Raw genomic sequence first — 14449 nt, forward strand, 5'->3', positions numbered from 1 at the left:
CAAAACAAAACAAAAAAGAAAGGAAGGATTGGGGGACGTTGCTTAATGGTAGTGTACCTTGGATTCAATCTACCCCTCCCCCGCAAAAAAAGGGAATTGTATATTGTTAGAGCAGTTCTTTTTCATTATGAGTCAAGTTTAGCTTTCATGATTATTTACTTTTTTGGTATTCATAAATCTAAAAAAAAGATTACCTTGCCATAACAATCAATATAGATACATTAATGATAAGCTTTGAGTAACATATACTGGGGAGTTTGCAGCTAAAAGAATCTTGCAGAGGATGGTATATTCTGTTTTTTAAAAAAACTTTATTGAGATATAATTTACATCCCATACAAGTTATCCATTTAAAGTGCGTAATTTAAAGTCAGGTGGTATATGCTGCAACCACTTGGGAGATTGAAGTGGGAGAATCACTGAAGTCCAAAAGTTTGAGACCAGCCTGGGCAACATAGAAAGGTTCTGTCTTAGGAAAAAAAGTGTGTATAAGTCAATGTTTTTAGTATATCAGAGGTATTTGCAATCATTACCATATATTTTAGAACATTTTCATCACAGTAAAAGAAAATCCTGTACCCTTTAGTCATCATCCCTACCACCCTATTCCCCCAACCCTAGGTAACCAGTAATTACTTATGTTTTTATGGATTTGCCTATTTAGGACATTTCATATAAGTGGAAACATTTAATACATAGTCTTTTTTGTTGTTGTTGTTCTGGGGGTTAAACTCAGGGGTACTTAATCACTGAGTTACTGAGACTGGCTTTGACCTCGAAATCCTCCTGCCTTAGCCTCCCACGCTGCTGGGGTTACAGGCGTGCACCACATAGTCTTTTAAGACTGAATTCTTCACTTAGCATGATATTCAAAGGTTTATCCATGTAGGATGTAGCTGTTTACAGCACTCCATTCCTTTTTATGACCTGTATGGATGGATATACCACATTTAGTTTAACTATCATTAATTGATGGACATTGGGATTTTTTTTTTTTTTTTGATACCAGGAATTGAACCCAGAACCACTTAACAACTAAACCACATCCCCAGCCATTTTTATATTTTATTTAGAGACAGGGTCTTGCTGAGTTGCTTAGGGCCTCACTAAATTTCTGAGGCTGACTTTGAACTTGCTTCCTTCTGTCTCAGCCTCCTGAATCACTGGGATTACAGCGTGTGCCACTATGCCCGGCTCATTTTCTTCTTATTTAGGGGAGTATGATGTTCTCTCCATAAAATTTGGTGCAAGACAAGTCATATTCTTCTTTTTCTTTAAATTAAAACCAACTTATTGGGGAGTGAAATTGACTAATTATGTTGTGTACATGTATGAATTTGTAGCAATTAATTCCACTAATATGTATAATTATAATACACCAATAAAAAATTTGAAAAAGAGGGCTGGAGTGTAACTTAGTGGTAGAGTGCTTGCTTAGCAAATGTGAGACCCTGTGTTCAAAGCTCCAGCACTACAGATAAATAAATAAATAATAAATAAAAATAATAAATATATAAATAAATAAAATGCCCCCCCCCCCAAAAAAAAAAGCAGAGAAGAAATAAAGGCTATTCAGAGGAAAACCAAATCAATTTTTTCCAAGATCCCATCTGCCAGAAAATTATGGAAGCACAAGGTCCTTTGTTCCTCCCTGGCCTGATTGTTATCATTAGGTGCTTCCTCTGCTCCTAGTCTTTGGGCCCTGTCATCTGGTTAAATACTTCTGTTCCAGAAAAATCAGAGGTGCCCTTCACAATAATCTCCTATTTGATTATTAATAGACTGTATCTTAAAGCCTTCTCGTGCTCCATTCAGGGTGCCTGTGTGTGAGCCACTCACTTGGGTCACCGGGTTTCATATTTATGCTGTGTCTAGGGACTACTGCTTTAGCTTCAAAATATTTTTCCTGTCCCCCTCTCTCAGTGACTTCCTAGCTTACTTCTTTTGATCACTGGAGACAGAAACACAAACTATTTTCCTCTTCAAGTGTGGCAATCAGGTTATAAAGCCAAGTAAATCTTTAGAAAGAATGCCATATACACCCGCAGCCCCACTTGCTGGGCCAGGGGTAAGGAAAGGATATGCTAACATTAGCTATTTTTCTTCTCTTAAGATAATTTCAATGTAAGCTATGAGAGTTGTAATTTTCCTTTTTTTTATTTAAGAAGAGATGACTGAGGCACAAAGAGAGACTGATCTGAGACCACACAATTAGAATCAGCTCTAAAAAATCAAAATTAAAGATGAACTAGATAATAGGTCTTCTGATGCCTCAGATATTTCCTATGGAATTTGCTGCCTTTACATGTGATAAGAGTATTAATAACAATAAATTAAATGTGAATTACATATGAACTAAAGTAATGTGAACTTTTTCAAAATGATTTTTAAAAGTTAAACAGTTTTTGGCATTGTTAATAGGACTCCAAATTGTATAAAAATTTTTCAAGTAGATTTTGGGAAGATTGAGAAAGTTTCATAAATGGAAGGTGGACCAGAAACATTTCTTCTTTTTTCCCCTTTTCTTCTGCCCTTTCTTGGGTGTGCTAATAACTTCCCTTCCAGAATGGGAGGCTCAGTGTAAAGTGATTGGTGGTTTATAGAAAATGGGGTTCAAGAGTAATGATGGTGTGGTTTATTCAGTTCAAACTTCTTAACCAGTGTACTTGTTTCTTTAAGGATAGAAAACTTTGTTGAGGGGGCTGGGGATATAGCTCAGTTGGTAGAGTGCTTGCCTTGCAAGCACAGGGCCCTGGGTTCCATCCCCAGCACCACAAAAAAAAAAAAAAAAAAAAAAAAAAAAAAAAAACTTTGTTGATAAGAATGTTTACAGGAGAGTCTTGAGATATTTTATTAGAAGTGGTAGTGTGGGGTTGTTATTAAATTGGTTCTATCAAAATCACATATTATCTATTTTCCAGCTTCATTAACTGCTAAAATGAAGTCAGGTAAACTAAAGGGTGAGTCTTCCTGAGAAAGTCTGTAAAATCTGTCTGAAAGAATTTTAAAAGAACTTTAAAAATCGGGTGTGATTCCAGATTATGTAAGGTACTTGGAGTCAGAGACAGATAGAAGATGATCCTGGAATTGTGAAGATTTTCTTAAAAGCAACCCACTAGTCAGGCTTGGTAGCATAGTGACTTGGGAGGCTGAAGCAGGAGGATTTTAAGTTTGAGGCCAGCTTGGGCAACTTGGCGAGACCCTGTCTCAAACTTTAAAAAATTAAAAATGGCTGGGGATGTAACTGAGTGGTAGAGCATCCCTGGGTTTAATCCCCAGGACAGCTTCACACCCTCACCAAAACAACAACAACAACAACAACAACAACAAACAGTCCACCAGCAAATATTTACTGTATATTAATTTAATATCTGAATATCCCTGTGCTTACACTATTTTAAGCATGATGAATGAAAGTTTTTATTCTCTACTTCAGTTTTAGACTATTGGCCATCTGAAAGGAAATCAATGTGATGGTTTATATCATTTTGTATCTAAATGTTGGTATTTTAAGATACTGTGATTTGCTTGGTGATAAACTCATATTAATTACTCAGTTTGTCACCCTGAATCTCTTATGGTCTACTTAGATACAAAAATGGATCTTGAAATTACTAGTTAGAATCTTAACCTCAATTCAGTAGGCTACACAGGAAGTGGGTCTTCTGGCTTGGTGATACCATGCTCACCAAAATAATGATTTCAGAAATAAATGTGCCACTGTGTTTGAGTGGCATAAGCCTCAAGAAAAAGAAAAAATGAAAAGTGAGAGATATGCCTAATTTCAAGTTGTTTTCTGTATTTCTGCCTTTTGCATAAAAGATTAATTCATCATAGTATAGTTGAAAGAAAAGTAATGGAGAGACTCATTTAGGGAAACCTCTGGCTATTCTTTGTAATGTTAGGGGAAATAAGAGGTTCCTAGAATCAGGAAATTTGGTTGCCTTGGATTTATCTACTTTGTCTTAAGCAGTTTGCATAAATTCTGACATGGTTTCTTCCCTCTGACAGATGGCTCAATCACAAAGGAGTGAGACAGAAGCGCCTGAATGCCTGGCTGGGAATCAAGAATGAGGATGCTGATGAGTAAGTTGTCTCTAAACCTTTCTGTCAGAGGCTTTGTTCCTAGTATAAGACATAGACTTTCTTATCATGCTAAAAACTGGTTCTCACTGTCACTTGAGAATATTGAATCAAGAACTTGGAATCTCTTTTTAATTGAATTGTCTTAAGCGTATCCTATAGGCACTTGAGTTCAGAAACTTGGATTCATAAGTACTGTTATTTGGATATTTATGTTTTAGCTTATTGGATAAGACATGTGAATTCTGTGTTTACATAGCAAGTAATGAATTTGTTAAAAACCACCTAACTAGCCATGCTTGTAATCCCAGTAATTTCGTAGGCTGAGGCAGGAGGTTCCCAATTTGAGGCCAACTTAGGCAACTTAGTGAAACCCTGTCTCAAAATAAAAAATAATAGTTGTGGTTGCACATGCCTATAATCCCAGTGGCTCAAGAGGCTGACACAGGAGGATCTGAGAAAGGAGGATCACAAGTTCAGCCTCAGCAAATTAGTGAGGCTCTAAAGCAACTCAGCAAGATTGTTTCTAAATAAAATATTAAAAAGGGCTGGGGATGAGGCTCAGTGGTTAAGTGCCCCTGGGTTCAGTCCCTGGCACCAAAAAAGAAAAGAGAAAAAAAGAAAAAAGATCAAATAAAAAATACAAAGGGTTGAGGATGTACCTTGGTGCTAGAGCACCCCTGGGTTCAAGCCCCAGTATAGCAAAAAACAAAAAATAACACCACCGACTCGACTAATTGAAATTTTGATTTATCATTTTATGGTTTAGAAGACTATTTTATTCATGAAGTTGCTTTTAGATATAAGTAAACTGATTATTAGAATAATATTTTAAATATTTAAATTTTAGGACCTATTTTATCAATGAAGAGGATGAAAACCTGCCACATTATGATGAGAAAACCTGGTTTGTTGAAGATATCAATCGTGTACAAGCAGAGGACTTGCTTTATGGGAAACCTGATGGTGCATTCTTAATTCGTGAGAGTAGCAAGAAAGGATGCTATGCCTGTTCTGTTGTGTAAGTCTTCTCAGTTGAGATGCCCTTCTGAACTCTTATGCATTTATTAGTAGAAAACCAACCACTCATAAAATTCAGATGAAATTAGTTAATATATAATAATAAGGACTCATGCCTTCCTTAGACCATTAATATTGGTACAAAGAAAATAGTTTTAGAAAAAAATGATATCTAAAGTTATCTTGGGGATTTTTATTTACATGATAAACTGATTAGGCCTTGTGGTGTTGCTATTGGATTTCCAGTATCTGTGAGACCTTGAAGTGGAAAAAAAAATCTTTAGTAGTCTCGTATGCTTAATTTAATTTTTGACTAAATAATAGTTTGTTTAGGTAGTGATATAAAATGTGGATGCATTTTTCCTTAAGATGATCTTATGACTTTTTTGGGAAAAGTCTATTTTGTTTTTAATGGAAAGAGAAATTTAGAGATAATTATATCTTAATCAAACTTTGCCCGAGTATATATATATTCCTTAAGAAGGCAATTATCTTCTTTGACACAGTCTGTACTTAGAAGATGATATGATGGTTATGAGGGAAAGATTTGGTGCCAGATATAATGGGTTAAGATGTTGGCTCTAACTGCTTATCAGCTGTGTAATCCTGGGTAAATTACTTAAGTGTTCTTTGCCCAGTTTCCTTATCTATAAAATAAGGGTAATAAGAACAATACTTAACTTTGAGGTTTTGGTAAGGTTTAAATAACTTTATATATAAATATAAATATAAATAAATAAATAAATAAATATATATATAGTAATTAATATGCTTTAAATAGGGCTGGTACATAATGAGTAAATGCTACCTGCTGCTCTTGGGTATGGCAGAAGACAAAGATGACAAAGTTATTGTGCCCTCAAAGAAAGTAAGGATATACAAAAGGTGTTCATATTAGCAGAGTGCTGGGTGCTTTCTGCTATACTTGATCACCTTGCCTTCAGTAGTCTACTTTTATCATGGAGTCAAGTGTTTGAATCCAAGTTTGTCAGGTTTCAAAAAACCACATTTTTCAATTACACCAGGCTTTCTTCATTTCATAAACTATCCAAGATAAACAAAATAACTACGAAATAGGTGTCACTAGTAGGTTGGGCACATGTAGAATTGTTAATTATGGTGAAAAAAAAGAAGGTTGGGGCTGGACTTTGACAGGATAAATGGTTGTCTATAGGCAGAAAAATGGCAGCGGGGGCATTGTAAAGTGCACTGGATTACTGTCATCTAAAGATAGAACTACTCACAACATTTCATTTCTCTTTGACCTGTGCTGCTCAAGTTATCTGAATGGAAATGACAGAGAAGAATAGTTTTTGCAAGATTTGGAATCTTTTAAGAAAAATAGATCCTAATTACAGTAAGACATACTTTATGTTTGTATAAATATGTCAAAATATATTCTACTGTCAGGTATAACTAAAAAGAATTTTAAAAAGGAATAATAGCAAGAAGGAAGACATTAAGTAGCCCAATTCCTCACCCTTTCCTATCTTTAATAAGTGAAAAGATATACTATATGTTAAGAATACTTAATATTAATTGATCTATGCATTCAGCATAAATGTATCAAAATCCTAGCTGGGTATTTGCAGAAATTGACTAGATGTTCATAAAATTCGTAGGAAAATGCAAAGGACCGAGAGTAGCCAAAATAACCTTCAAAAAATAGAAGCAAGTTGGAGAAGTCACACATTGATTTAATAGCTTATTACAAAGCTATATTAATCAAGACTGTGTGGTACTGACAAGGGTAGACATGTAGATCAATGAATAGAATTGAGAGTTGAGAAATAAACTGTGCATTCAGTATGTCTTATCTGTGGCCAAATGTATAAGAGGGTGAGGGGAACACAATTTTACAAGCTTTCTCTGATTGACCAAACACATATGGGTCTCCTCCTTAACAACCACTCTCAGACTTCTGACCATTTATTGTCCTTTTATCTATTGTTATCTGCCTTAACATTTTTCCTATGGTGTCTCATTGCAGTGCCGATGGGGAAGTGAAACACTGTGTGATCTACAGCACAGCTCGGGGATATGGCTTCGCAGAGCCCTACAACCTGTACAGCTCGCTGAAGGAGCTAGTGCTCCATTACCGGCAGACATCCCTGGTTCAGCACAACGACTCCCTCAACGTCAGGCTTGCCTATCCTGTTCATGCACAGATGCCTTCACTCTGCAGATAAAGAGGGAGTGGGAAGAGAGGTGGCTCTCTAGCATTTTTTTCTACAGTTTTTATTAGACTACGATGAGGGCATTCTTTCTACGTAGACTGCTTGTTTTGCACAAGAAGTGATTCTGTGAATGTGAAGTGGAGAGGCCGAGCAGTAGCTGGCCAGGATGGGGGCATCAGGGACCTGGGGTCTCTGGGACTCAGCTGTGCCACTGCACTGACATACTAAGCTGGAAGCAGATGCTGTTTTTGGGGAAGTCTGTTTCATTGGGGTTTTTGTTTTTATTTAGCCAGGCACCCTCAGCAGAACACACTAGGCTTGATGGGGTAGAGGGTGGGAGTTGTACTTGGAAACCTCTGCAGAGTCCACGTCCTCTTTTGATCTTCAACTCTGAGAATGCAGCAGAGACATGGCTCTGTTGGGAGTTCAGTTTTGCTCTAGCAGTGTCTCTTCTCTCCTGCCCCCGAAAAGAAGACTGTTTTGGTTCTGTGGTAGAATGGGATTTGGTTTAAAAGAAAACAAACAAAAAAACCAAAGGAAGATAGGGAGGTTTGGGATTTCATTTAAAGAATCTAAGCAGGGGTTGAAAAAAAAACCTTCAACTGAAGGTATTTTATTTCTTACCAACATAATTTAGGCTTCAGCATCTCACTATCTCCTCCCTCTAAAGAAGCGTTATGTTTAGAAACCAGCAAAACAATGTTTGTTGCCAGACTAAGGTTTAAGGGGAGAAAGTGCATAATACTTCGCTACCAAAACTTGAAAATAAGGAAACTAGAAATATGAGTTTTAGCAAACACTAAAATTGGTCAGTGTATTTCCTTCTGCCCTGTCCTTGTTTCTCAGATGAGAAAGTGTTCTTTTTGTGGGGATAGTGAGCTTTGAATCATAAAACAAAGTTGGTACTTGTGTGGTGTTTCATTAGCCTAAAGAATGATCTGTTGTTTGAAACCTTTGTAACTTGTTTGTATGAGTAAAGAAAAGGTGCAATCCAGTGCTTTTAGATGGCTTGATATACCAAATAATGATATAGAACAACATTCTTATGTGTGCTTCCCCAAGTTTAAAGTTCCTGCAAAAATACTGTAAATGGTTTAATTTCCCTTCCTCTACCCCTCCTTTGCTGGTAAGGCTTAGGAGCCTATGTGGCTAAGGAGGGGAATCAGATTGTGGTCAGGGATCTCACACACCCAGAATCCCTGGTGTCCAGGGTGAGGGTCATGCCACATTACACATGTGCTTCCATATAGTGGTTTCTGAAGCTTTTGCAGGGAGAAGATGGCTTGGAGTTTAGACTGTTAGTATAAGCCATCTGGAAGCTTTTGTCTTTGCCTTTTTTGTGATCCTGCCATTAGGGCAATGTGCACAGTCTGCCCTCATGCTCCAGTGGCTGTAATCTTAGGCCAGGAATCTTCTGCTCCATGTGGCTTAAGCCTTCCAGCTCAGTGAAGCTAGGCGAACTGAGTGGAGGGCAGGCATCTACTTCTGCCTCCATTTTGCCCCACACTCACCAGTCAGCATTCATTTGACAAATAGAGTCCAGCTGCCTCTGAGCCAATCCTGGAACCATAATGGGCTCAGTGTGAGTCAGCTGTTTTGAGTCCAGAGCTGTGTAGTCAGGCATCCTGGCTGAGCTACTACCTGGGTCTTGGTTCCTAAGGTTTATAGCTAGGAAAGCTCTACTTTTGGGGCTGAAAAATAAATATTACTTTCCCTGAGCATTATCTTGGTGACAGTGTCTAGAATGGACTAGTACTATGAAGACAGACAAAGTTTTTTGGAAGGACTTCCAGAATTACTAACAGTGAGGATAGGAAGGAAAGGGCATATCTTTTGGCTTTTCCTTGTTTATATTGTAGTTTCAGGATTGGGTTGAGATAGAGACAAATGAAATCCCTCCACCGTCACTTAAGCCCTTAACTGATAGCCAGCACATCCTTTCCCCAAACTGCCAGATTGAAATCTTGCTGAAAGTTTTACTGAGTAATGTGAAGCTAATTGCTGCTGCTGGTCACCCCCAGGGTGGCCCTGCATCTGGTGTTGAACCTGCTCAAGTGATTGTGTGCTCTAGATTGGGCGCAAGGAGTCCCTCCTATCAGGTACTAAAATTCCATGTGTGTCTGAATGTCTCTTTTACAATAAACCAAAATGGGATAGGATACACAAACTGTGTTGAACAATGTATCAGAGTAGTATTGTACCCTGCTGGTCAGAAATGGAGTGTGTGCAGGATGAGAGCAAAACACGATCTTACTATCTACACTTGGGTTGACTGTGGAGGACTGTTGTTTTTCAGTCCTACATTCCTCCCTACTCCCTTTTTTCATTCTTGAACTCATTATTTTGTGGGATCTGAGACCTAGGATTGTTTGAGAAATTTGAAGGTATTTTTTTTCTGACCAGTTGCCACATGATTTGCTTGATCCTAAGCCAGCAGAAATGGCATAGGGTCTGCTAACCATTGGGCCGTGTGTGGAGGAGCAGGCTTACTCATGACTTGGGAGCAGGTCTTGGTCTTTTTCATGAGTCTAGTTCTGTGTCCTGTCCTGTGACCAGGGCCCTGGGATTCTCTATTGTAACTGAATTGTCAGTGAGGCAGAGGGTAAAGTGACAAACCAAGACCAGAGGGGCCCGTTATTCTCTTGGCTAGCTGAGCCAGCCACCAACATGAAGGCAGCTTGGGGCAGGCTGGACACAAGTCCAAGGTCCATCTTTTCCAGGTGGAGCTTTCATCACAGAACAGTGCTCTCTCTACTTGGCTAGATGCCAAACCTTGGCCATGGTTCAGGCCTGGATAGGTTGCCTGTGTCCTTATCATTGATCTGGCCAAGGATAAAGACTTCCTAATACCTCTACTCTTCCCTCTCCAAGACTTGATGGGCTCTCCCATTTACTTTAGACCTCATGTACTCTGAAGAAGCTCTGAGAATCAACTTGGTGTCTTCTTTGGGTCTCCTTGCTGAAAGGAAACCAGCCCTGTGCAGTCTCTTGAGTCAGGAATTACATTTGGGCAATTCCTGGTTTCTGTGTTATCTCTGCTGCCCATTAAGACCCCAGAGTAGGCCTCTGTGAGGTTTCAATGGCCATAGAAACCAGAGGGTCTAGAAGAGACCTGCCTGGCCCCCCAGCTGCCAACTGCTCAGCCTTGCTTTAGCTCCAGCCACTTGTGACAGACAACCTTATTTCCTTACAAATTCCAGCATGTGACTTTGGTGCCCTGTTGTTATTTGTGAAAAGCCTATTCTGTTGTCCTTGATGTAGTCAAAATTCATGTAGTTTACATAAAAATATCTGATTCACAAGCCAACTGTGTGTCTTGTGTTGGGACAATTCATAATGTAGTTCCTAGACCACTTTTGCAAATTGTTCTTGTCACCAAATGTGTTCAGACATTGCTGTGCAGTTGTGGGTGAGGGTGGGGGGGAAGGTGAGGGAGATAATTTGGGGATTTTGTTTTTTACCTTCCCCAAGAGGGGATAGTCTGGCCAACTTGCTGCAGTAATGCAATAAAGACATTGCAATAAAGGACCTTTTTGTCTTGATGCTGTGGAAGGGTGAGCTGGGACAGGGTGGGGCAGGGCCAAGGAAAGAGGACGAGGGTGTTGAAAAAATCAGTGAAACTCCCAGTCCTTCTAATAAACACCAAAAGACCAGTCCTGAGGCTCAATTGGGGGCTACAAGATAACTCTTTTCCTCCCCTGAAAAGCAAGTTGACCCTACCAGGCTTTACCACGAGTCCTGTCCACCCAGAACAGGGAGATTCAGATACTGAGAAAATTAAATCTGAAAGCCATTTCCTCCCCATTTCACCCACTCCTAATAAGCGCATCAAATCTTAGGGTCTTATCTTTTGTTGTCCTTCAAGGCACTTGGTTAAGGTTCCTATGTACAAACACGACAGTCTTGTTACACAGTACATTGTAGTTCTCATCCATGTCTCTCAGGCCTCACCTACTCATGTAATCAACCAGTTACAAAATCTGATTAGGCAGGGAGTGGTCTGTTAAGTGACTGCATGTGTCCTCCTCCCCACTGTACTTTATACATAGCACCCTCAAGGCTACCACTTGAATTGTGGACGATTCCCTTAAACCTAAATTGTTCCCACTTCTGTGCTTGGGACACTCAAAATTCCTATCTCCTGCCTAGGCCTGTCTTTTGACCTGTACCTGCCATCTGGACATTTCCACTGGGAACTAGAGTGGCCCACAGGCACTTCAAACTTGTTTACTTCACAGAGAAAATGTGGTTGGCCATGAATTCCCTTGACTTCCCACCACCAAACTGACAACTTCCCTGTATCCACAAAAGTCCTCTTGTTCTCATCTTTAATTACAAAGATGGTTACCTTCCAACAAAAGTCAATCCCTCAGCATGTATTTTGGATTCTATTTTCTCCCACCTTCAGGGAACTCTCATACAAGTAGCTGTGGTTATAGGTTTATAACTCTGGCCATCATGCCTGGCTCCCATGATCAATGACCATTCTTTTCATTATTGTTTGGTTATCTCTGATTCTGTGTCCCTAGTCCATACTCAATCCCATATCCTTTTTCTTATTTTCCCTACCAAAGCCACATCTTTTGAAAGAGTTGCCTAAATGTGTTTATTTCATCACCTGAAGCATTTAAGTACAGGTTCCATCATTACCTGAAACTGCTTACTTTGATGTCTTCAGTATCCATTACTGTTGACTTTTCATGGAAAATTCTTTGACTTCATTACAATTCATTCAGCTAGTTTTTCTAATGTTTCTGTTCTTTTTAAGTTTCTTGGACTCCTCCAACCTTCCTCTGACATAAGCCTTTTCACCTAACAGTTTTCTCCACATCCATGAATCCACCTACCATCTTGAGGCCAGGTGCATCTGTTCCTCCTGCCAGATACTGAACGTGCAGGGTCACCTTCTGGCCCTGGTTCTCTTCCATTGTCTCATGTTTCACTGAATGGAAATCTGGCTCATTTGGCATAAGTCAGAAATGTAATCAACATCTTTGATAGCCTTGTTCCATATCTATATAAAACCCTTCACCAACCCATATTAATTTTACCTTCTAAACACCAGTGAAACCATCACTTCTCTAAATTGCTTTGCTACTGAGTCTAATCCTAATACCAGAAGGTCTCCTTCCATTCTTCCTCCTCAAATCCATTTTCATTACAGCAACCAGTTATCTTTTTAAAACTACAAACCTGACCTGTGTAAAACATAAGTAACTTCCAATTGTTTCTAGGGTAAATCACAAAATAAAATTTTTAAAAGTGATGGGGTCTTTTGCTATATTGCTCAGGCTGGCCCTGCACTCTTGGGCTCAAGTCTCCTGCCTTAGCCTCCCAAGCAGCTGCGATTGCAGGTGCCTGTCACCGTACCCTGCCACATCACAAAATCCGTAAAATGGATTTTGTAATGTAGCAGACCTCATTTCCCACCTGTTTCTCTTTTCAGCTCTATCCCCTCAACTAATCCAAGAGTTTTGGGGCTTTTCATTCTGCACATTCCTTGTTGCTGTCCTAGTCCAGATCACTAATGGGCCACTGCATCACGCTGTCTCTGGCGGTCTGTTTTGCAGCTATAGTGATCTTCCTAAAACATACATGTGAAGTTGCCCTTCAGAACCTCCTCACTCCCCTTGGGATAATTCAGCAGTTTTTTTCAAGGAAAGCACCACTGACACTTGGGACAGGGGCGCCATGCATTTGCATTACACAGTGTTTGGGGTCCCAGTGCTTCCTCCCATTCTCACTTCCAAACCCACAGGAAGGCAGTTCTCATGAAACTGCAAACCCTGCTTCCTCCCATCCCCGTCACCTGTGTATGGTATCACCATACATAGGATCCGACCAGATCCCGACGTGTTGGGCACTCATCTCCCAGCCATCCTCCTGGATCCCGCAATCCCAGTGCCCAGTGCAGGCAGCCCATGATTTGCTGTCTGTAAATAACTGAAGGAAGGAGGAAGTGAAATCAAGAGAACTGGAAGGCTAAAATGTCCCCACAGATAGGTAGAGCACGCCCTCTGGTGGCCACCACCTTCCCCATGCAGAATGACGAAGGGCTGCAGGGTACAAAGGTTGTCTTGTCTCCAGGTCTCCTGACCCCTCTGGAGACCTAGGCATTGGCTTGTGGGACAGTCAGTACAACATCAGAGCATGATGGCGTTGCAAGTATGGCATCACCATAGGGGCACTCCTAGCTGTGGTACTCCACCAAACCACATTGCCTGCTTTGTGGTGCCACCTCCTGACTCCCCATACATCCACACGTCCCTTCCTTTTCTTCTGCACTACCCACAAAGTATAGCTCTACTCATTGAAGAATGCACATAGCAGTGCCCACCTCCAGTGCTGGGGCATACCTGACAAGAGTCCTGGAAGGGTTTGCTGGCTACAAACACTAAGAACTTATCACTGAAAGGTGATTAAGTTTTCTATTTTCATCTCACCTGACCACTCAGCATTTTATCAAGTAACTATTCCATTTTGAAACTCCTCTCTTGGATTTTATGATTTCTCTTCTGGTTGCTGTTGAATCTCCCCTCTTTCCCTTAAATATTAGTGTTCCTGAATATATCACTGTTGATACGCTGATGGCTCGTTTCTACCTAGTGTGGATTTCCCTCCTGAGTTCCAGATCTGTGTACTCAATTACCTTCTGGATCTCCCAGAAATAGCTCAAATTAAATACATCCAAAGTAGCCGGGTACAGTGGTCACACCTGTAATCCCAGTGACTTGGGTGGCTGAGGCAGGAGGATTGCAAGTTCAAAGCCAGCCTCAGCAACTTAGCGAGGCCCTAAACAACTCAGTGATATCCTGTCTTAAATAAAATACAAAAAGGGGCTGGGGATGTGGCTTAGTGGTCCTGGGTTCAATCCCCAGTACCAAATAAAAACCAAAACCAAACCAAAACAAAAATATCCAAAGTTAAACTCCTCACCTACTAGTACCTTTTCTCCTCCTTTCTGACTAAGAGGCCCTCCAAGTAAGGTGAATGTGGGCTCTATGGTCAAGAGAGATGTAGGTTCAATCCCAACTCTACCTGGGACAGAAAAGCCTAAGTTTTCTTATCCATTAGTAGGAATATTAGTTGCCCTGTGGCCTTCTTTGGTTCAGCTCTGTTATCACCTACACCACAGAAGACAATTAGATGTGGTCCTTGCTTAATTTGCA

At 40.0% G+C, this 14449-nt stretch overlaps 1 protein-coding gene across 1 annotated transcript in view; it reads left to right on the forward strand.

Moving 5' to 3' along the window:
- The window catches only part of Pik3r3 (phosphoinositide-3-kinase regulatory subunit 3), an 86166-nt gene extending 75366 nt beyond the window's left edge, over positions 1-10800 (forward strand). The window contains 4 exon segments of the mRNA XM_053743430.1: positions 484-486; positions 4012-4086; positions 4934-5104; positions 7094-10800. Of these exon segments, the coding sequence (XP_053599405.1) occupies positions 484-486; positions 4012-4086; positions 4934-5104; positions 7094-7358 (514 nt within the window). The 3' untranslated portion in view covers positions 7359-10800.
- Positions 10801-14449: the final 3649 nt, after the last annotated feature.

This window comes from Sciurus carolinensis, chromosome 1, assembly GCF_902686445.1.
Source record: "Sciurus carolinensis chromosome 1, mSciCar1.2, whole genome shotgun sequence".
Lineage (NCBI taxonomy): Eukaryota > Metazoa > Chordata > Mammalia > Rodentia > Sciuridae > Sciurus > Sciurus carolinensis.